The following is a 23,999-nucleotide window of genomic DNA, read 5'->3' as shown; positions in this document are numbered from 1 at the left end:
TAATGAAACACGCGTTTAAACCTAAGTAGGCCTATAATACGATGCGTTAATATTTTTTATCACAATTTGAGAGGAAAATGCATTCAAATTAATTGGTATATTTTAAAAGTATAGAACATTATACGAGTAGGCCTATTTATATTATTACACCACACTCAATAAAATACGTAATATCAGGGGAACGTTACAATTAATGTGTCCGTGGTCGCTCGCCGTGACGAGGATGGGCTTATAACCATGCGTTTGTCATGATCGCAATATTACACATGACATGTGTGCGTTTATGAAAGGTAAACTCAATTTTCTTGCTATTGGATGGTGGATCAGTTCAATTTTTACACTCCAAAAAATGTTTTTTAATAAAATAATTTCAAGAATCAGCATGCTGAAAAACGTTGAATTATAGATTAACAAAAAAAGAGTAACATACAATCTAATAATATTTGCATCGCTTACCGTACCGGAATACAAGAGGTGCCATTCATCATGAATTTTACGTGCGAGAGTAATATTTCCGGCCATAGGAGTGCCAGTGAACTAAATTTGTTTCCGTCGCAAGCCGTGTTCGATCACAAAACCAAAAATAGTCTGTCCCGCATTTTAAATCTCTCAGGTTGGTAAATATGGTGGTCATCGTTAAATTGGTTATTACAACAATTAAATACTTAATTAAATACAATAAAACGAACTCGCTCTAAAAATAACAGAAATTGCATATTTAACTTGGGACTTTGTTTATGTTTAATTCTAGGTTTGTTATATTGGAACAAAATTAGAGCAGTAAAAAAAGAGCATGCTAAAAAGATGAATCTGTCATTGAGTAAGATGAAAATTAAATTGAATTAAAACCGATATTCTTAATAATCATACTTAGAGATGCAAATCATCAAAATAATATTTATATGAAATGTAAACACTTTTATAGCCTATGCATGTACGCTTGTGCCATGTTATGCTTTTAAAAAATTATCCAGTATAGTATGACCCGTGTCGGGTATTTTCTTTTTAATACCCTCGATGGAAAATTCCCTTGATCATTTTTTATATTTATTAATTTATATCTCCATCTTTTGACCTCGTGTTATTTCTTATTAAGTGTTATTTCTTATTAATTGTATATGGCAATTGAAATAAAACCTTAAATCATACTACAGAAGTACACCGTAGTTTATCAAAGTAGAAGTGCGAAATAAAACACGAAAGAGAAAAAAAAAAAACTTTACAGTAGGTTTCTACAATATACAGCAAATAGTATCTTTGAATACAGTTAAAAATCCATGGAATAAAATATATAGAGGGCAGCAATGAGGAAATCATTTGTATATACTATACTGTACCTGCAGTTTTTCAATATTTATTATAAATTTGACCGCAATTACCCACAGTAAAATGGAATAGCCCGTGCTATTCTTTAACAGGCAATACCTCAAGCCAAATACAATATATGTATGCCTCACTCTCAGCGACGTGCTGCAGCAAACCGCAATTGACCGAGGTGCAATTGCATGTGTGACGTGTGTGTGTGTGTCGTGAACAATCGATGATCAACAGTCGGAGAGCCGCGTTGGGAAATATGACCGTTATCGCTGAATTTTCGACTTCGCATGACGTCATAAATTTTAGAAGCCCTCTCTCGGCACAGAAGCATCAACGTTTCGCGCGAAAACATTAGCATAAAGTATACGTCATTTAATAGCTGTTTAATAAACATTAGTAGGCGAAAAATTAACCATATATGGTAAGATCAGTTCCTTATATGTTTAAGATGTCGCAGGTCACCTAATTTTCTGAATAATTTGTTGGATTTGTTGTCAGCGACAATTTCTTTCCAAAGTTCGTGTGCGTCCGTCAAAACTGAAGTTTTCTAACAGGTGTTTGTTTACAAATTTTCCATTAGTGGGATTTGCATCCCATACAGTGAATTACCAAAAAACCGACGTATATGGATAGAGTAAGTATCAATAGTCTGTTTTACGTTAAAATTGGCTTGAAACCCTATTTAAGCTTCCTATAGCGAACATTTTAAAAAAGGTCCTCATGTCATATATTTTTACGTCTCGCGGCACTAGTTCCGTCGTGTGTGGTCCATGGTGTGTTGATTGTGGTTGTTGTAGGTGAGTATATGCACGACCTGGTGGATCGTTGTCGTATTATATCGGCCTAGGCCTAGTAACATGTTCTGTTAATAATTTAAATACTTTAGTTACAATTTAGTATTATTAAAGTATCGTTACAATCCTACTCTATATTGAAGATGCATTGGGAAGTTTTAAAAAGATAATTAAGCAAATCGCAGCCTGATACAGGTATAGGCCTACCTATTCTATAGTTAAATATTTATTTATAGTAAAATTATTGACAACTGAGGGGTACAATTTATTTATAATATTAATAATTATTACAATAAACAGACATAATGAAATTTTGTATTTGCTGCTTTTTCATGGTAGGCCTATATCTGAAAATGTTTTCAGGTTGTTGAATAATTATACTGTATAACGATGCAATGTTTTGTTCATATCATAGTGACAATTATTTAAATAGTTTCATTCATTACATTTCAGCTATTCATTTTCATTTTAGGTTTTTTGTTGGTATCAAGACTCGACGATTTTCTGTCTCGTTCTTCAATATGAGGTTGGACGGTGGAAGCTGTAATGGTTTTGTCGATTTCAATATCATTGCTGCAGCTGATAGTTTTTCATTTTATTCGCTAATAATAATATAACATATACATTCATACGCATTCAAGTTTTAGAAGCGTTTCAGATCAGTCAATGATAAGATATAAATTAAGTTGCAATTGATTGATTGATTTACTTTATCAACCAGAGTCACACAGATACATACAATATAAACATATAAAACAATCATAAAATCATTACAACCGTAAGACTCACGTAAGTTAATATGATATAGGCCTAGCTAGTTTGTTATGTTTGATGAACAAGGTGCTATTTAAATAAAAGCAAGTTTTTATATACAGTAGTAGTATTTACTATTTATATCAGTATTGTTTGAAAGATATTTGTATTAAAAACTGCTTTTTCACATTCTGTATACGTAAAAAAAAAATTGGTTGCTTGTGTGAAATGCAAGTTGTATCTAATAAAGTAATATTTATATACAAGTGTGACATTTACTGCCAGATACTGAAATACTGAGTACCAACCAATCACTGTAACAATACTCAAGTAAATGATGGACTTATATTTTTATATCTTGGTTTCAGCTGGGCCCATAATTATCTTTTTTAAAAACATGACCATATAAAAATACACGTTTGAGTCTCTGAAACAAACATGCCCGATTTTATAAAACATTCCCCATATTATATAAATTGAAAATGGGTTATTTTTTTTTTGTTTTTCCATTTATTGTTTTTTTAACAGTTTTTTATTTGTTCTGGGCCTAGTTTCTCCTTCAGGCTTCTTCTTGCTTGGTATATGAGCAGAGCTGGGATAGACCTACCACCAGCCTAGACTATAGAATACCCAGCTAATATTATTAACACTCACTAGGGTAGGCCTACCTATCTAATATTAGTATTATATCAGAATTACTCAGCCTAGCTAGGCCTAGAAAATACTATTTTTAGGCCTAGCTAGGCTAGAAATCAAGTAAGTAATTATAGTAGGTAGCCTTTCCTAGCTCAGAAACCAAATAGAACAATAATTGGGGAGCAAATTGAAATCTTAGGCCTATGACGTAATACGCCTGCATGAAAACTGTATTGAACACAGACACGATTCGGTCCGGGACGATTCGTACCAGCTTCGTAAAACGTAAACAAAGTTTCAAAATGGCGATTTTTCGATCGAAACAGAACAGAAATGTAGTAGGTTTGGTTTGATTAGTGGGAGTTGCATCCCAAGAAAGCTTAAAATTAGATTTTTATTTTAATAGATAGCTTAATAGTTTATCTTGAAAGGATTTTAAATTCGCTTTGAAACCTTATCTAGAAAATATGAAATTTAATGATTTTTTACCATCATTTAAAAAAAAATTAAAGTAAAAAAGTTTATACATAAAATAATGATATTTCTTGAAACAAAAAATCTGTGGAATTTAGATCACAGTTTTTATCATTATTTACGCTTGTAGTTCAACTATTGAAATACGTTTATTGATTTCATTTAATATCAAAATTATACCATTTTCTAAGTGTACTAAAATAGCAAAAATGCCAACATTTTCCACGAAGCGCGCCCTCACAATGAATGAAATCAGTGATGCGTTACCAACGCGGCTTTCCGACTGCAAGAGTGGTCACAGTTGAATAGAGAGTTTACGAAACACGACGGGAGCTCAGACAACGAGTGATTGACAGTGATAGCCCCGCCCACTGACGACACTGCGCCTGCGTCAGTAATTTCACCAGTTGTCGTCTGGTCGAAGACAACAGCAAAATTGCTGTTTTGCTGTTCACAGTGTACGAATAAAAAACACAAACAATGACTTCTCAATTAGCTGCCCAAAGTATGTATATTTGGTTATGTTTATATTTAAAATGATTATCAATTAAATAATGGGATCCTAAATAATGTTTGCATCGATTTTTAATTTATGACCTGATTTAATAATAGATAAAATTATCACTTAAAATAAAGTTCCCTCTGCTGCCTAAAAGTAGGCTAGAAATTAGAATAGGTCTACCTACTAGACCTAGCCCGTAGTAGGCGCACCTAGGCTAGTAGCTATCTATCTAGGCCTAGGCTACTAGGCCTAACTAAACTACGGCCTATTCTATGCCTAGTCCTACATAGGCCTATACTAAGTCACTAACTAGGCCTAGCTAGGTAAGTAGCCTAGCTAGGGCCTACTAACTTTCTTAATTAGGCCTAGGCCTAGCTAGGTAGTAGTAGTAGGCTAGGCTAGGCAATGCCCACTCTGGCCTAGTAGTAGGCCTAGGCTAGTACTAATAATAGTAGCTACGGTAGGTCATACCAGTAATTTTTCATCCAGTCCTGTCTACATTGGTTTAATATACCTAGACTTGGTTTGAGGCCTAGGCTAGCCTATAATAATACTGAGCTATAACAACATCAATAATGACAGAATACTTTTAATTTTTAGTGTTATTGATTGATATTACATACATTTTTTATCCTATTTTAGCAAAAAAAATATCTCCAACTAAGAAGTGGTCTCCAGAAAAGGATGACCAGCTAGTGAAGGAAATGATTATGCACTTGTCAATTGTATGACCCACTATACGACCCCCGGGAGAGGTGCGTCATGGGTGTGTCATTTACAAATAATTACTGACGCAGGGGTGCGTCAAAAAACCTAGATGGTACGTCACATCAATGAACAAGGTGTGTCAATGTCCGTCACTTTACCACCCACCATATCATAAACAACATGGTCACAGTGCGTCAAAATGGGTGTGTCATGGTCACCTAAAGGTAAGTCACCTTTTTGACGCACAGGTGCGTCATGGTATTCAAAAGTATGACTCACATCAGACAAATGACGCACCTCTCCCGGGGGTCGTATAGTGGGTCATACAATTGACAAGTGCATTACGCTGGATCCTTTCCAGTACAGAGAAAGAACGCAGCAACGCGGAAAAGTATGGAAAGACATTGCAGGCAATCTTTCACCATCTTTCGACTTCAACTTAGATGGAAGAAATGTTAGGGATAGATGGAATCTATTAAAGGACAAGTTGAAGGCAAAATTGAATAATGAGATAAGAGGGTCTGGTATCGCTCCACCAGCATTATCAGAAACAGAAGCTGCTGTAGAAGATTTGCTAAGTCAGGAGAAAGATGCATTAAATATAAGATCAGAGAGTGGTGATGCAGCCGCAGCACGAGCTGCAGGTGAAGAGGTTAGGAAGCGCTCATTAGAGACATTTCAGACTAAATCAAGGTAAATTGATCTTGATGACATATTTATTCCATTTTTGACATGTTTTTACTAAAAGTAAAGCAATACAAAGACAAAAATATAGACAGAGATGATGTAATTAAAACTTGATCTCATACTGCAATATGTATGGTAAGCAGTACGTAGACAAAACCATTTCTATCTGTCTATATAGTGTAAATGATATCATGTTGTCTATTTTTTCCCAAAAATAAGTATACCAATCTGAGCAGTCATAGTTTATTGTACATGAAAAAGAATTGCACAATATTATTATTTAGTCATATATTTTTATTTTTATATATTAACAGAGAGGTAAAAAAAAGCAGAGCAAGTAGTACAATGGAATTTTTAAAAGTGAAAATGGAGAGTGATGCTGCTGCTAAGAAAAAAGCTGAAGAGACGCAATCAAGTATGTTGTTAATGATGAAACAACAAATGGAATTAACTCGTCAACAGATACAAAATCAAAACGTTCAAATGAATAAACAAATGGAGCTCATGCTCCGTATAATTGAAAAAAAGTAATGCTCTACCTCTTAAGCCTGTTTTTCTGTCAGTTTTTACAATGATTTAGTCTGAAATGAACCTCTTTACCTGCAGCTTGTGCTCCATCCATCTTATATTAACTTAGCAAATCTTCTATGGTTGTTTCTGATGCTGGTGGACCAGACCCCTTTATCTCATTATTGAATTTTGCCCTCAACTTTTCCTTTAATATATTCCACCCATCCCTCACATTTGTTCCATCTAAGTTGAAGTCAAAAGATGGTGAATTATTGTTTGCAATGTCTTTCCATACTTTTCCACGTTGCTGTGTTCTTTCTCTGTACTGGAAAGGATCCAGCGTAATCATCTCCTTCACTAGCTGGTCATCCTTTTCTGGAGACCACTTTGTACATTTAGTGCTTAGTAATATTTTTATTTAAATTACATCCAAACACCATGAAGTATGGTCTTGTGATATTTCTCACGACTCAATAAATCAATTAGCATTTTCTATATCAGACCCTCATAGGTCATGAAGTTTAATAATAAAAGTGTATATATAAAGTAATTATAATTGTGCAATATCTGTAGTAAACATTAATGTGCAATATAAAATTTAAACAGTTTAGTTAATTTACAGTACTATAAATGCATTTTTTTTTATTGTTACAGCATGAAATTTTGCTATACTTAACTTCAATATATTTTATTTTTCAATATATTTTTCAACTAATTGCATATACTGTAATACACATTGTAAATAAAAGTGTATAAATAAGTAATTAGTAAATATGAAATATTTAAAAAAATGCAATAACAACTTTTAAAGTGAACAATATTATACGGTATACAAAACTTACTGAGTAATCTTAATGGATTACTGTATTAAAATTAATAATATTTAAACATTTTAAAATCATTTTTGTTTTATTAAAACTTGTATTGCTTGTGTAACTTATCGAAAATATTCCTCAAGGGCAGGCGGATCGAGTTGAAAGCTTCTTGACGTAATATTGCCATAAAGACAAGTGTGGGCATTTGTCAACAGACAACAAACTACATAGATTTTCCCAATTGCACTCAGGCCTATTTTTTGTGTTTTCTTAAAGTCTACAAATTTCCAGTTTTCTACAATGTCTCTAAACAGCCATTCAACAGATACTCTAACCTGGCTCATAGATCTGTTGTAGTCAACTTGAGCCTGTGTTAAGTTTCCTTTAAAAGGAGCCTGTAAATGAACACGAAGGGGGTATGCAGGGTCTCCATAGATACAAAGGGGATCTCCATTTCGACATACAGCATTGCGTTCTAACTTGTGTAGTAGGTTTGATTCCCTCAACATGAAGGCATCATGACGACATCCTTCGATGGGTCCAAACAGATTTGCTATAAGTCCATTTGGCGTGACGACTGATTGAAATTTTAATGAGTGAACACGCTTATGACCATTATAAACTATTCTTTGATTTTCTCCGGGCCTGCAAATCGGACGCACTGTCCCATCCACGAAACCCCAACAATTGTCAAGTGCAGCACCGGAACTGTGTATTGCAGCAGCAAAACGTTCCATATTGCCCGGAGATAGCCAAGGCTGATCAAAGCAATTGCTAAAGAGATGCTCAAATCTGTTGTATATGTCATTCAGAGCCATATTGGTTATCATGCATAGTTGGGGAATGGGCCTGGCAAACATTGGCATCATATCAATGTACCTGCATGGATATGCAAGTCTCTTAAGCAAAATGCACAATGTTTCAATGCCAGTAATTTTAAGTCCATTTACACATCTAATTTCATCTTCTATCCGTAGAGCTCTCTGCAGTCTGTAGATATCTTCTTTTTGAAATCTTTAAATAAAAATTAAAGCTGTGACTAACTTGATATTAAGGATAGGCCTAGGCTATTATATAAATATGTATGTGTTAATGAATAAAATATCAACAATAGTATGACCAACAATCAACTTGGTAACATTAATTCAGACACTAATTTATCTCTAGACAAGGTTAAGTCTAGTTCGCTAGTATGATTAAATAATAAATGCCTACTTTCTAGCCTAGGCCTACAAATAAATAATTAATTTAATTTTAAATGTTGTTAATTATCAAATTACACTACTTGTATTAGTAATGAACCTATTGATGTAAATTCAATTGAATTTAGACCTACTATCAGCTATTTGCTTTCATAAAATATAGGCTTTACTAGATTCTTACTTAGACCCTATGATTGGTTGGTGGAGACTTACCTGAAAAACGCGTTGCATTCGTCGTCATTGTACGATGCAAGATTAAAATTATTGTAATCTTTGTACTGTACATTTATATTATTGCTTTTATTAAAATCATACAAAAGTAAATACTCCTCGGGGTCAATTATATCATCGTAAAGTGCGATATTTAATGCATCTTGTACGGAAGCCATGGCTGTTTGTTTATATCATATCAAAACTATCGTGACGCGACGTCGTCGCGAATCGCGTATCGTAATCGAACTTTTTAAAGTGGACGACAACCAGCATTTCACGCATCAGCGCGCACTGGTAATCCGTCGTCGTCCCTCTCCGTCGTGTTTCGTAAACTCTCTAATGATTTTGTCCTAGGCAGGCCGGCCGGCCCGCTGGCTAGCTATCTGGCTGAACTCTATTCAAAGGTATTTTATAGCGATGGGCCCCGCGATGGGCTTTTTATAGCCGGGCTTAGGCCTATAGATAGCATCCAGTATGCTAAAATCCCTGCAAAATTTGGCGATAAATCATGACATTTTGACACGGGTGGGCGGGCCAGGGACTTAAACTACTAATTTCACCCTGTCATTTCCTACACTTGTGCTACCAACTCTCCATATTTTCCCACACTTGTGCTACCAGGCCCTCGAAAATATACCCGTAAATGCGGCACCTCCCCGTATGGAAATATTTAAGAGTGACCCATAATATTTGGTTGTCTACTGCATCTACTACAAGTACTTTACCAGTTTTTGTAAGTGCAACATCAGAGTAGTTTCCCCCGAAGAATCCCCCGAAGAATCCCCCTAAGTAACCCCTTTGTTTTTCTATTTTCTTCAACTGCTTACCACTATTAATGTCAAACACCACACATCCATTTCCTCCATCTGCTACATATATAACATTAGTTGCCCCATTTATGTCAATACCCTGTGGATTCATCAATACACCCTTACCAATAGATTTGATCACATGACCATTCATATCACATACTTTAATGCATTTATTATCGTTATCACTGAATGCTATGTTGCCATTTTTCATTTTGTATATTCTTTTAGGTCTCACACCTCTTGGAAGTGTAATCTTGCTTATACATTCTCCTGATTGGTTGTACTTGTGAATTTCATTTGTGTTAAATGAAACCAGCAAGCAATCATCATCACACTTTGCTACTCCTGTAGGCTTACCCTCTACTTTGATAGGAAGGTTGAATACAACATTTCCAATGTCATTTCCTTTCAATAAATAAATTAAATTTTGGTTTCTGATAAAGTTAATTTGTCTCGTAGTACTGATTTTCTTGATTTCATCAGATTTATTAATTTCATCCATCATTTTATTTAATACAAACTCACTTGATTTCATAGCAGTTGATGGCTCACTCCTTAGTAATTGGTTTAGGGAACTCACAATTGTGTTTAATTCAGAGTTGATTTTTGTTAAATTTGTAATTTGTATGTCATTAACTTTCTTTTCTTTCGTGTACTTTGCTTCAACTTTCTTCTTCATTTCATCTCCTTTTTTCTTGATCACTCGTACTATTTCTTGAACTTGATTTATCAATATCTGTGAGACTTGCCCCTTTACTTTCTTCTAGTTCTTTAGCATTCTTCCTAACTATTTTGAGTGCATTTTCTGTTTTTCTTATGGATTCATTGGCAGCTTTCTTTAAGTCTTCTGAGGTTTCCTTAAACGTATTAAATGCTGTTACAATGTTAATTAGTTCATGTTTTCCATCTCCTGCGGCATGTTTTTTTTCAGTGCATTCTATGCATATTGGTACTTTACATTTTGTACAATACATCTCTAATGGTTTAGCATGAGAAGCACACAGAGAGGCAGTGCCTTTAGCCTTATCTTTCTGTTCATGTTGTTTGATGGTTTCTAAGAGGTTGTTAAGAACTGTATTTGGTGCAAGTTTTCGAAGCCCTCCTACTGGAATAGGATACTCTTTGCGACATATAGGGCATGTTAGCTTGCCATTGGTTCGAACCCAATTCTTCAAACACTTCAGACAGAAACTATGAAGGCAGCTAAGTGATTTTGGGTCTTCTAGTCTTCCATTACAAATAGAACATTCTAGTACTTTCTCATCTATATCTCCAAGTAAACTTAAATCCTTGCTAGCCATCCTGCAATAGTAATTTATAATTATTTTGTTTAATAGAAATAATATTATGAACTGTATATTCTCACCATGTTACTTTCTACCCCACACAATAAAAGTTATTACATTAGGATTTTATGTGTAATTTAGATGAATATGGAGCATTAAATAACAATTACTTATTAACTGATTATCCACACCATATTTTAGATTATATTTCAGAAACAAGACTGGAGAATAAAATAGGATACACATGTACCTAGTTCTCCAATTCCAGCCATGCCTAAGTACTGTACGTCTAACTAAGTCCATCTACAGTATCATGGTTGTTTGTATATGAGACTTGTATACAAATTAAATCCATAAAAAAGCATATGTAAATACCTTGTACTGTATTCAAATGTTATAGTTACAAGAATTCAAACTAACTTTCCCAATAATGAAATGTTGTAAAGTTGGTTTTTCTGCGTTGAAAATATATGTCCAGAGCAGTATTCTAAACTACTGTAGGTGTGATTATTTCAAAATCTGGGATGCAAAACACTTAACTAAATCAATCCATCACAATAGAAACACACCATAGTTTGTTTGTTAATGATTTTCAAAACTTCAATGTGATTATAATTGTTCACTTTACCATGTGAAACAATTATCAATACATATACATGTATCACAGTTCAATACGTGTTAAAACATCAGTTCTGTAATGATAATATTGTACTAGCATGTGATAGGCATGGGATCGAATCTCTGTACCATACTAATTGTATCCCAAGATGCTTTATTCTCATTGCCTCGTCCTTCGGATGGGACGTAAAGCCATGTACGTATAGTGCATGTTAAAGAACTTGGTAGACGCTCCACTCCTGGCTGCCATGGGTTTGTAGAGGCCCGGATTTTCTCAGTTTCTAGTTAAGTTTGAATACCAAAATAAATACCTTTACCTTCTCTTTAGTTTAATTGGTTTGTTGTATTGTTTGTATAGCAATGTTTGTACATAGTGGGCTACTTCATAGTGGGCTACTTTGTTTGTGCATTTTATATTTATAATATTAAAGTTTTTAAATAATCTACATTCATCCTATAGTAAACAGACATGGTAGGAATTTTAAAATTATTACAGTATAACTATAAATATATCATATTAATTATTGAGTAAATAAAACATTTGAACCAAAAATAAAGACACTAAAGGTAGGTAGGTGTATACACCCTTAAAGACTATGGAGAGGTTTATGGACAGAAACAATTGTACACAAGGTCCGCAGGCTAGGCATAAAGGCCTTTGCAAAAGCTTCCTTGTAATATAAAAAATGGAACTATGTTTTCATATGTGTTTGATCTATAAAAAAAAATGGCCCGGTAATATTAATGTGAAGCGCTTAGAAGCTTTGTGCGAACGCGTATTATATATTTTAAAAAATCAGTATCAATAAATGAATCAACTACATACAGTAGGCTATAATATTGTTTAAATCACAAAGGTACAAATTATTAGTTTAAACATTTAAAATAACAAAATATATTAATGATATCCAGTCACCATGAATTTATTAATTGTTAATTTGCGTAAATACTATCACAAAGAATGGTTAAAATAACCCACACCAAGATTAACATTTAGATTAATTACAATGCAATGTGATAATTAAAATATACAATTTATTTTAAAGCAAGAATGAAAAATTAGTTTTTAAAAGAGTTTTATTGTTTTTTTTATATTTTATTTCAAAGTTCAAAGTTTTGATTGCAATCAACTAATTGTTATTGGATATTACAATAATAGATTAAAATATTAAGATAAACAGTTACAAAAAAATACATTGTTGAGTCAATTGGATATTATTAGTTGCAACCTGCTTGTTCACGGAATATGGGAAATATCTACGTTCTGGTTCCATATTCCATGAGGCCGAATGGAATATGGAACCAGAACGTAGATATTTCCCGTATTCCGTGAACAAGCAGGTTGCAACTAATAATCGTCGAATATAGGTTCATATTCGATGGTTGAAATCACAACTACGCATGCGCTCAACGATAAAAATACAATACAATACATAAACAATGCGCGCGTAGAAACATCAAACAGGTAATACGGGATATATTACCCTTCTGATCAGCTTGACTGAGTAAATGGGCGAAATACGGAATTATTGACCAATCGGATTACAGAATTCATGTACACTAAGAGATAAAACAAAATAAAAACCAAATTTGTTATTTTGGATTTTATTTTAAACAAATCTTTCCAATTTATTTGAAGATTGTTTTTAAATGTTGAACTTTGTGTATAATTAAGACAATAAATTATTAATAAACTAATTAATGATTTTGATTTAATGTAATTGATCTTTCATTCAACTTTTTTTGTTTAATGTAATGATATATTTTACACATTAATAATTAAATGTTTTGATCGTGTTGTCAAAGTAGTTTGCTACAGCAATCATACATGGGTTATGAGACATGATACATAAGTGCCGTGGTACACTAATTCCATCTTCTTGTTTATCAATTCTTTTGATAAAATGTCCATCACTCCTGAATAGGTGTATTTTGTTTATACTTCCTATGATGATGTTATCATCCTCATCAACTACAACTTCATATGGGTACCTCACCTTACCATCTTCAAATCCTTCATTGATGAGTACTTTCAGTGACTTGTCCTTGTCATCATACAATAATACTTGATGTTGTCCTTTATCTGCTATAAGTACATTACCAGTTTTTGTAAGTGTAACATCAGTGTATTCATGTTCTCCATTTTCTGACTCTATCTTTTTTAACTGCTTACCACTATTAAAGTCAAACAGCACACATCCATTGATTTTATCTGCTACATATATAACATTATTTGCCTCATCTATGTGAATACCCCATGGATCCATCAATACACCCTTGCCAAGGGATTTGATCACATGACCATTCATATCACATACTTGAATGCATTTATTAACTGGATCACTGAATGCTATGTTGTCATTCTTCATTTTGTACATTCTGTTAACTCTCACACCTTCTAGTAGTGTAATCTTACTTATACATTCTCCTGATTGGTTGTATTTGTGAATTTCATTTGTGCGAAATGAAACCAGCAAGCAATCATCATCACACTTTGCTACCCCATAAGGCACACACTCTACTTTGATAGGAAGTGGTCTGAATACAACATTTCCAATGTCATCATCACACTTTGCTACTCTGCTAGGCACTGCTAGGCATATCCTCTTCCTTAATATTAACTTGTTTGAATGTAACATTTCCAATGTCATTTTCTTTCAATAAATCAATCAGTTTGTTTCTGATGAAGTTAATTTGTCTTCTGCCCTTTTGCTTGATTTCTTCAGATTTACTAATTTCATCCATCATTTTATTTAATACAATCCCACTTGATTTCATAGCAGTTGCTGGCTCACTCTTTAGTAACTGATTTAGGAAACTCACACTTGTGTTTAATTCAGAGATGGTTTTTGTTAAATTTGTAATTTGTACGTCATTAACTTCCTTTTCCTCCATATAATTTGCTTCAACTTTTTTTCTCATTTCTTCTCCTTTTTTCTTGATTATTTGTACCATTTCTTGAACTTGGTCATCAATATCTGTGATACTTTCATCTTTACTTTCTTCTAGTTCTTTAGCATTCGTTCTGACTGCTTTAAGTACATTTTCTATTTTTTTTATGGATTCATTGGAAGCTTTCTTTAAGTCTTCTGAGGTTTCCTTAAACGTATTAAATGCTGTTGCGATGTTAATTAGTTCATGTTTTCCATCTCCTGCGGCATGCTCCATTTCAGTGCATTTTATGCATATTGGTACTTTACATTTTGTGCAATACATTTCTAATGGTTTAGCATGAGAGGCACACCGAGAGGCGGTGCCTTTAACCTCATCTTTCTCTTCATGTTGTTTAATGGTTTCCAAGAGGTTGTTAAGAACTGTATTTGGTGAAAGTTTTTGAAGCCCTCCTAATGGAATAGGATACTCTTTGCGACATATAGGGCATGTTAGCTTGCCATGATTGGTTTGAACCCAATTCTCCAAACATTTCAGACAGAAACTATGAATGCAGCTAAGTGATTTTGGGTCTTCTAGTCTTCCATTACAGATAGAACATTCTATTACTTTCTCATCTATATCTCCAAGTAAACTTAAATCCTTGCTAGTCATCCTGCAATAGTAATTTGTAATTATTTTGTTTAATAATAATAATATTATGAACTGTATATTCTCACCATGTTACTTTCTACCCTACACAATAAAAGTTATTACATTAGGATTTTATGTGTAATTTAGATGAATATGGAGCATTAAATAACAATTACTTATTAACTGAATATCCACACCATATTTTAGATTATATTTCAGAAACAAGACTGGAGAATAAAATAGGATACACATGTACCTAGTTCTCAAATTCCAGCCATGCCTAAGTACTGTACGTCTAACTAAGTCCATCTACAGTATCATGGTTGTTTGTATATGAGACTTGTATACAAATTAAATCCATAAAAAAGCATATGTAAATACCTTGTACTGTATTCAAATGTTATAGTTACAAGAATTCAAACTAACTTTCCCAATAATGAAATGTTGTAAAGTTGGTTTTTCTGCGTTGAAAATATATATCCAGAGCAGTATTCTAAACTACTGTAGGTGTGATGATTTCAAAATCTGGGATGCAGAACACTTAACTAAATCAATCCATCACAATAGAAACACACCATAGTTTGTTTGTTAATGATTTTCAAAACTTCAATGTGATTATAATTGTTCACTTTACCATGTTAAATAATTATCAATACATATACATGTATCACAGTTCAATACGTGTTAAAACATCAGTTCTGTAATGATAATATTGTACTAGTATGTGATAGGCATGGGATCGAATCTCTCTAAGTTAAGTTTGAAGACCAAAATAAATACCTTTACCTTCTCTTTAGTTTAATTAGTTTGTTGTATTGTTTGTATAGCAATGTTTGTACATAGTGGGCTACTTCATAGTGGGCTACTTTGTTTGTGCATTTTATATTTATAATATTAAAGTTTTTACATAATCTACATTCATCCTATAGTAAACAGACATGGTAGGAAAATAATATAATTTTGTAAAATACGAGATGACCCTCATATCACTACAAAATTAAGTATTAAAATTGAATAAGGTTTAATATCTAAATGTCTGTGTACATGATCCAGAAAATAATTTGTCCTGGTTTCTCCAGTAAAAATTGACAAACGTTGATGGCTGATATTACAAAAATTCTTAACAAACTTGAACTTTAAAAATAAACTTGAATTTTTGACACGTTTAACGCATCTTCATTAGTATGATAAAACTAAAGCTGCTTACGGTCTTGAAATGAACACAAACAAGTGCACATGGTGGTGGTAGTTGAAATTAGATGATGTGTGCATCTATTGGTTTAAATATTCATATTTTATAATAAATGCTATGATTTTGAGCAGGTGCTTTAGAAGGACTACTTGCCCAAATTCAATCGGGAGATCTTGTTCGTGACCGTGTCATCAAGTTCTTGAGTACAAAGGTCAAATATTTAGGACCAGATATAATAACAAAAGATGTTGAAGAACAAATCACTGAAAAATCAAAAGAAGTAAGTTCCTGTTTTAACTCCTAGGGGTGCAATGTAGTTACTCAAATGTTAATGTTTCTGTCTTTACTAATTGTTTTTTTTTTGGATAGATCTTACATGATGTTATGGTGATGAGTTGTAGTCTTTATGAAGCTTTTATCAAGTTTATCAACGATGCAGACCCTTCTTGGTCGTCAACAGCTGGTGAACATTGCCATTGAACAAGCAGATCTTAAAGCAGATTTTATGGTAAAAGATTTTATTTTGTACCCATAGGAATACAGTTCCAAGCCTACAGTTCTTCTACTAGTAAGGAATTAGTTGCTTCTACATAGCCTGTGAAGTTTAATTTAAGTTTCTTCTACCCAGTTTTATTTAAAGGCAATACCTATCCTCGGTAATTATCATCCTCATTATCATTCCGTGAGCGGCCACCTCCCTTAACGGCCGCACTTTCAAAGGCATGTTTGTTCTTCCTATCTAATAAGTGCACGAAATAACGACAAAAAATATCGTGCACAGCCATAATACATGATTTTGGCCCTCTATCGGCAGAACCTAATTATATTAGAGAACATTCTTTATTTAGTTTTAACACATTTGTGACAGCTCTCCGGTTTTATGTCAAGCAACTTTAAATTTTCAATTTTTTTCTCTTTAAAAAAACATTTTTATCTGTAAATAATATTTTAATCAATTTTAATGATTATTCAATTTGATGCTACGCAATTTTTCAATTTTTATATCTTTGTATTTTTATTGTTTACTTCTACATGTTCAAGTGCAGTATATGGAGAGCCATCTTGATAGTGCTTTGCACTCATGGCAATCCTCAGGGTGCTGCACCGCTGTCTTGTTTTATATGTTTTTGTGCCTGAAAATTGAATAAAATAAATAAACCTCCCGTAAGCGGTCACCTCCTGTAAGCGGCCACTTTTCCCGGTCTCGAGGGTGGCCACTTACGGGAGGTTCAACTGTAATATGAATAGTTTTAAGTTCAATTAACCTGGTTAAACTTAACTATTTAAAGTTAAATCAACATGCAATAAAATTTAAAATAGCCCCATTGAAATCTGCAAAGATTATACAAAGTTTATATAGAGGCCTGTGAAAATTTAGCGGAGGGGTGTAGTTCGGGGCATGGCAATAACTATAGATTGGCGATTATCCAATCAGATGCAGATGAATTGAAATGTGCCGGTATATAATACATATTATTTCACACCTGCGTAAATTACACCTGCGTAAATTACACCTGCGTAACCAGGTTTGATCTCCCGATTTATGCTTTCATATACACATATGCAAACCCCGAGAAATCTCGAGAAAGTATTGTAATTGCGTAGCTGGGGGCGCTATTTAATTCTTAGCGTACTGTGATTGGTCAGTTAAATTCCAGGGCGAAATACATGCGCAGTAAAATCTTGAGACATCTCGGAAGAAAAGGAAAGGCCTTTTTCCAGAAAATTTTCTTCACACTCTGCAAACCTGGTTACAAGTTGTTACATTTTGCAGATGTGAAAAGGGTATTACTCTAAAAATACAAGGGTTAAATAAATCATTCAATTAGACCTGTATGCAAAAAACATCACTTCAAAATACTATATAAAGTATGTGGTCACTTTATATTATACTAGGTAGTACAAATTACTATATATAGTATGTGATCACTTTATATTATACTAGGTAGTACAGATTACTATATACAGTATGTGATCACTTTATATTATACTAGGTAGTACAGATTACTATATACAGTATGTGATCACTTTATATTATACTAGGTAGTACAGATTACTATATACAGTATGTGATCACTTTATATTATGCTAGGTAGTACACTTACTATATACAGTATATGATCACTTTATATTATACTAGGTAGTACAGATTACTATATACAGTATGTGATCACTTTATATTATGCTAGGTAGTACAGTTACTATATACAGTATATGATCACTTTATATTATGCTAGGTAGTACAGATTACTATATACAGTATGTGATCACTTTATATTATACTAGGTAGTACAGATTACTATATACAGTATATGATCACTTTATATTATACTAGGTAGTACAGATTACTATATACAGTATGTGATCACAAGGTACAATCTACTTCCATTACCATAGACATCTATGCTTACTTGATAAAATAAGAATAATGTTGTATTTAATGATTTAAAACTAGAAAAACAAAAACTGCCTTTGCCTACAAGTGTAACATATATTATATACAATAATTCAAATTGGGCTTATTCTAAAAATACTAAATATATACACAAAACAAAAAAAACAACTCAAAAATGTATTTATTATATTTAAATAAAAGAATTGCATTTATTTTCAATGATGACATACTTTAATTATAACATTAGTTCAAATGAGATTTAAGTTAGAAAATACAAGGATTTCAACCATCATAAGTTTCGCCTCAAATGAAATTTTAAAAATAGATATTATGAGTTTTATTTTAAAATTTCCAATTTATTTGAAGATTTTTTTAAAATGTTTTAAAAAAAATCTTTGTGTAATAAATTAATAAATAATTTTGATTTAATGTAATTGATCTTTCATTCAACTTTGTTTTTTTAATGCAATGATATATTTTATACATTAATAATTAAATATTTTGATTGTATTGTCAACCCAATTTGCTACAGCCACCATACATGGGTTATGAGAAATAATACATAACTGCTGTGTATAATTAATTCCATCTTCTTGTTTATCAATTCTTTTGATAAAATGTCCATCACTACTGAATAGTTGTAGTTTATTGCTACTTGCTATGATGATGTTATCATCCTCATCAACTTCAACTCCAACTGGCTCTATCACCTTACCATCTTCATCTCCTCCATTGATGAATACTTTCATTGACTTGTCCTTGTCATCATACAATAATACTTGATGCTGTGCTGCATCTGCTATAAGTACTTTACCAGTTTGTGTAAGTGTAACATCAAAGTAATCATGTTCTTCATTTTGTGATGCTATCTTCTTCAACTGCTTACCACTATTAATGTCAAACATGAACACACATCCATTGTCTCCATCTGCTAAATATATAACATTAGTTGACTCATCTATGTGAATACCAGATGGATCCTTTATTTTTCTCTTTAATGCACTCCTACCAATGGATTTGATCACATGACCATTCATATCACATACTTGAATGCATTGATTACCTGGATCACTGAATGCTATGTTGCCATTCTTCATTCTGTACATTTTGTAAACTATCACACTTTCTGGTAGTGTAATCTTGCTTATACATTCTCCTGATTGGTTGTACTTGTGAATTTCATTTGAGAGAAATGAAACCAGTAAGCAATCATTATCACACTTTGCTACTCCCCAAGGCTCACCCTCTACTTTAATAGGAAGTGGTTTGAATACAACATTTCCAATGTCATTTTCTTTCAGTAAATCAATTGGCTGTTTGTTTCTAATAAAGTTAATTTGTCTGCTGTCCTTTTGTTTGATTTCTTCAAATTTATTAATTTCATCCATCAGTGTATTTAATACACTCTCACTTGATTTCATAGCAGTTGCTGGCTCACTCACTAGTAACTGATTTAAGAAACTCACACTTGTGTTTAATTCAGAGATGATTTTTGTTAATTTTGTAATTTGTACGTCATTAACTTCCTTTTCCTCTATATAAGTTGCTTCAACTTTTTTTCTCATTTCTTCTCCTTTTTTCTTGATTACTTGTACCATTTCTTGAACTTGGTTATCAATATCTGTGAGACTTGCATCTTTACTTTCTTCTAGTTCTTTAGCATTCTCTCTGACTACTTTAAGTACATTTTCTATTTTTTTTATGGATTCATTGGAAGCTTTCTTTAAGTCTTCTGAGGTTTCCTTAAACGTATTAAATGCTGTTGCAATGTTAATTAGTTCATGTTTTCCATCTCCTGCAGCATGTTCCATTGCAGTGCATTGTATGCATATTGGTACTTTACATTTTGTACAATACATCTCTAATGGTTTAGCATGAGAGGCACACAGAGAGGCAGTGCCTTTAGCCTTATCTTTCTGTTCATGTTGTTTGATGGTTTCTAAGAGGTTGTTAAGAACTGTATTTGGTGCAAGTTTTTGAAGCCCTCCTAATGGAATAGGATACTCTTTGCGACAAATAGGGCATGTTAGCTTGCCATGATTGGTTTGAACCCAATTCTCCAAACATTTCAGACAGAAACTATGAATACAGCTAAGTGATTTTGGGTCTTCTAGCCTTCCATTACAGATAGAACATTCTAGTACTTTATCATCTATTTCTCCAAGTAGACTTAAATCCTTGCTAGCCATCCTGCAATAGTAATTTGTAATTATTTTGTTTAATAAAAATAATATTACGAACTGTATATTCTCACCATGTTAGTTTCTATCCGACACAATGAATGTTTTACTTTAGGATTTTGTGTGTAATTTAAATGAATATGGAGCATTAAATAACAATTAATTATTAACTGAATATCCACACCATATTTTAGATTAGATTTCAGAAACAGGACTGGAGAATAAAATAGGATACACATGTACCTAGTGGAAAATTTCTCCAATTTCAGCCAAGCCTAAGTACTGTACGTCTAACTAAGTCCATCTACAGTATCGTGGTTGTTTGTATATGAGACTTGTATGCAAATTAAATCCACAAAAAAAAAGTTATATGTAAATACCTTGTACTGTATTCAAATGTTAGTTACAAGAATTTAAACTAACTTTCCTAATAATGAAATGCTGTAAAGTTGGTTTTTCTGCGTTGAAATATCATATATGTCCAGAGCAGTATTCTAAACTACTGTAGGTGTAATGATTTCAAAATCTGGGATGCAAAACACTCAACTAAACTAATCCATCACAATAGAAACACACCATAGTTTGTTTGTTAAGTATTTTCAAACTTGAATGTGATTATAATTGTTCACTTTACCATGAAAAGCAATGATCAGTTATACCTACTCTAAACAAATATTATTATGATACATAATACTTTGCAATTCCTATTACTCTGATTTATTATAATTGTTATATCATTTGTACAGCGATGTATTTTTCTTACAAAGCAGGCTACGTGATTTTGTTTATTATTTTTGTATGTATAATATTGAACACAATTTTAAGTTTTTAACTAAACTTAACTACATATACTGTAGAGAACAGAGGAATTAAATTACTACAGTATATATGTATCATGCTAATTATTTATGTAAATATACACTAACCGTAGGTGCTCACCCTTAAAGTCTAAAAAAATATTAATTATTATAAACCTTAGAACAAGGTAAAACGTTAACATTATTAAATTGATGTCTTAAAATTGGTAACATTAAAATGTGGTATATAATATTGTAATACAATAGCTAAAAGTAAGTCATATTATAATGCACTATTGCAACTAAAGATTGCTATCACGTTTAAATAAGCTCATCGCTATGTTCTTTAGCTAACCAATCGCACAATGTACAACATGGACAGGTATTTCTTTAATTCTAGCAAACAAGGGTTAGGCCTACTGTAACATTTTTTATGCAGTAAATGTACAGTACAGTCACAGATTATAGATTTTTATTTATTACTAAGTTTGGACTCAATAACAAAATAAGATCTTCTTTCAAAAATCAGAACAATAAAAAAAAGCAATAAAAATTCACTTCCACAAATCAAAATAATGATGAAGGGTCCAATTCAGTCACCTTACATGTTTTCACTATCTTAAACTTTTCCAAAGAATTCTATCTTTTGCTGCATATCTTAATTCCATTACGATTATAGATTTATTCTAAAGAATTCTTTTCTAAAGACTATAGTTTTCTTTTTTTTTTCTAGAAAAATGTGCATTCAACCAAGTTTATAGAACACATTTCAAACCATGTCGTCCCGTTCCTCAGTGAGCTGGCGGGACCAGAAGGTACAAATGTAAACTTGGAAGTATTAAAGTTATTAGCTGAGATGTCTACACACTGTGGAGATTAAAAAGACAGAGGGTGCTTAGAGAAGGTTCACAATGCATTGCTGGTAAGAATGAAAATGGTCATCTTTTAAAACTGAAAAAATAACATCTCCACTTTAAAATAAGGGTAATGGTAAAAAAATGAAGACATATTACCACTTTGCTGTACAAAGTTTTGTGAAGAATCCTAAGGAACTATTCCAATGCTACAGGTATGGCAATATATTCAATTTTACAAAAATTTTGGAATGTTTTGTACAATAAAGATAGATGTAGGTAATTGTGTGTATATTGTTCATTTTCATAGCATACCAAGCCCTTAGCCAGAGGGGGTTCAAGGGTTCTTTTCAAAGAGCTTGAAAGTATTGTAAATGGCCTAACCCTTTGTGGAAAAGCAAACCTCCCTGTAATAATCCTCACTATAAAGCCCTGTCTGCACTATCAAACTTTATGTGACAAAAAAATGTGATGTTCCTAAATATGGCTGTGATATGCATAAATATGGTAGTGATATGATGCCCAAATATTCTAGTAATATGACATCATCATGTCCATATACAGGGCACATCACATTTTTTTATCATATAAAGTTTGATAGTGTAGACATAACTTAAGAGTTTGTAACCAAAAGAAGAGATCTAGAAACATTGTAACTTCTGCTTCATTCACAATTATTAAATACTAGCAATTATACCCGCCCCAGGACGGGTTTCAAAATTAGTTTAAAGTCTTCTCAGTACATAACAACCGACTCCTGTATCTCACTATACTCACCAACCCCCACCCCTCTTCAATATCCAAATCACCAGGACCTGATTGTTTGCTTCCAATATTCTTAAAGTCATGTAAGGCACAATTGGCTAATGTTTTATGTACATTCTTTAATTTAACTGTACAAAAAGGTATTTTACCAAAACAATGGAAGGATGCAAATGTTGTACCTATTTTCAAAAGAAATGGAAAACCCAAAGACGAAATGAAAAGCTATCGTCCAGTGTCTTTAACTCCCATAATTTGTAAGATTATTGAGAAATTGCTTTGCTATCGCTTAAGGGAATATCTAGAATATAATAATATCCTTTCAGAAAATCAGTTTGGGTTTAGACAAATGTATAGTACTGAACTTTTACTTTCAAAGGTTTTTCATTCATGGGCACAGAGCTTAGAACTTAAAGGTTGTAAAAATATTGATATTATTTTTCTTGATTTTTCGTCTGCATTTGATAAGGTGTCTCATAAAAGATTAATTAAGAAACTTAATAACTGTGGCATTGGTGGAAACACTAATGCATGGATTACAGATTTTCTTTCAAATAGACGCCAAAGGGTTATTTACAGAGGAGAAAAGTCAGAGTGGGTAAATGTTACTTCAGGGGTACCACAAGGGTCAGTTTTGGGCCCTCTTTTATTTTTGATTTATGTAAGTGATATTGTAAATAATATTTCTTCTTCACTTTTTCAATTTGCTGATGATCACACATTATCACGTCCTATTTATAACAATAATGATTGTAAATTGCTTCAAAAGGATTTAGATTTAATTGCTAAATGGGCAAATGTAAACAAACTTCCCTTAAATCCTGTCAAATGCGCCGTAATGCATGTTACAAGATGTAAAGAGATAGTTAACTGGGATTATACCATAGAATCAGACAATATTCCTAAAGTTACAGAATTCAAATTTCTAGGTGTTTATGTAAATAGTTCGTTGTCTTGTCATACACAA

General features: G+C 32.6%; 4 protein-coding genes across 4 annotated transcripts; 2 read left to right on the top strand and 2 right to left on the bottom strand.

Annotated features, from left to right (window-relative positions):
* Positions 1-3,604: 3,604 nt before the first annotated feature.
* Positions 3,605-22,370, top strand: LOC144849062 (apoptosis inhibitor 5-like). The gene is made up of 4 exons (XM_078706032.1): positions 3,605-3,620; positions 16,176-16,324; positions 16,414-16,552; positions 22,150-22,370. Exons 3-4 carry the CDS (start codon positions 16,451-16,453, stop codon positions 22,294-22,296), a joined length of 249 nt encoding a protein of 82 aa, XP_078562158.1. The 5' UTR covers positions 3,605-3,620; positions 16,176-16,324; positions 16,414-16,450; the 3' UTR covers positions 22,297-22,370.
* LOC144848880 (uncharacterized) lies at positions 4,455-6,850 on the top strand. Its single transcript, XM_078705831.1, has 4 exons — positions 4,455-4,479; positions 5,119-5,201; positions 5,489-5,877; positions 6,186-6,850. The coding sequence occupies exons 1-4, from the start codon at positions 4,455-4,457 to the stop codon at positions 6,400-6,402; spliced, it is 714 nt and encodes a 237-aa protein (XP_078561957.1). The 3' UTR covers positions 6,403-6,850.
* On the bottom strand, positions 7,183-8,787 carry LOC144848879 (uncharacterized). The gene is made up of 2 exons (XM_078705829.1): positions 8,612-8,787; positions 7,183-8,210 (listed from the first exon to the last, which is right to left on the bottom strand). Exons 1-2 carry the CDS (start codon positions 8,785-8,787, stop codon positions 7,319-7,321), a joined length of 1,068 nt encoding a protein of 355 aa, XP_078561955.1. The 3' UTR covers positions 7,183-7,318.
* Positions 13,911-14,873, bottom strand: LOC144848878 (tripartite motif-containing protein 2-like). The gene has a single exon (XM_078705828.1). The coding sequence runs from the start codon at positions 14,871-14,873 to the stop codon at positions 13,911-13,913; it is 963 nt and encodes a 320-aa protein (XP_078561954.1).
* Positions 22,371-23,999: the final 1,629 nt, after the last annotated feature.

This window comes from Antedon bifida, chromosome 7 (assembly GCF_963402885.1).
Source record: "Antedon bifida chromosome 7, ecAntBifi1.1, whole genome shotgun sequence".
Lineage (NCBI taxonomy): Eukaryota > Metazoa > Echinodermata > Crinoidea > Comatulida > Antedonidae > Antedon > Antedon bifida.
This window is presented reverse-complemented; position numbering and strand designations above follow the sequence as displayed.

Bases quoted from the DNA above. Each gene is read 5' to 3' on its own strand.
- LOC144848880 (XM_078705831.1), top strand. From the start codon at position 4,455: ATGACTTCTCAATTAGCTGCCCAAA. The intron at 4,480-5,118 runs GTATGTATATTT...ATCCTATTTTAG, and splicing joins TTCTCAATTAGCTGCCCAAA to CAAAAAAAATATCTCCAACT. The intron at 5,878-6,185 runs GTAAATTGATCT...ATATATTAACAG, and splicing joins ACATTTCAGACTAAATCAAG to AGAGGTAAAAAAAAGCAGAG.
- LOC144848879 (XM_078705829.1), bottom strand. From the start codon at position 8,787: ATGGCTTCCGTACAAGATGCATTAAATATCGCACTTTACGATGATATA. The intron at 8,211-8,611 runs GTAAGTCTCCAC...TTTTATTTAAAG, and splicing joins GAATGCAACGCGTTTTTCAG to ATTTCAAAAAGAAGATATCT.
- LOC144848878 (XM_078705828.1), bottom strand. From the start codon at position 14,873: ATGACTAGCAAGGATTTAAGTTTACTTGGAGATATAGATGAGAAAGTA.
- LOC144849062 (XM_078706032.1), top strand. From the start codon at position 16,451: ATGAAGCTTTTATCAAGTTTATCAACGATGCAGACCCTTCTTGGTCGT. The intron at 16,553-22,149 runs GTAAAAGATTTT...TTTTTTTTCTAG, and splicing joins ATCTTAAAGCAGATTTTATG to AAAAATGTGCATTCAACCAA.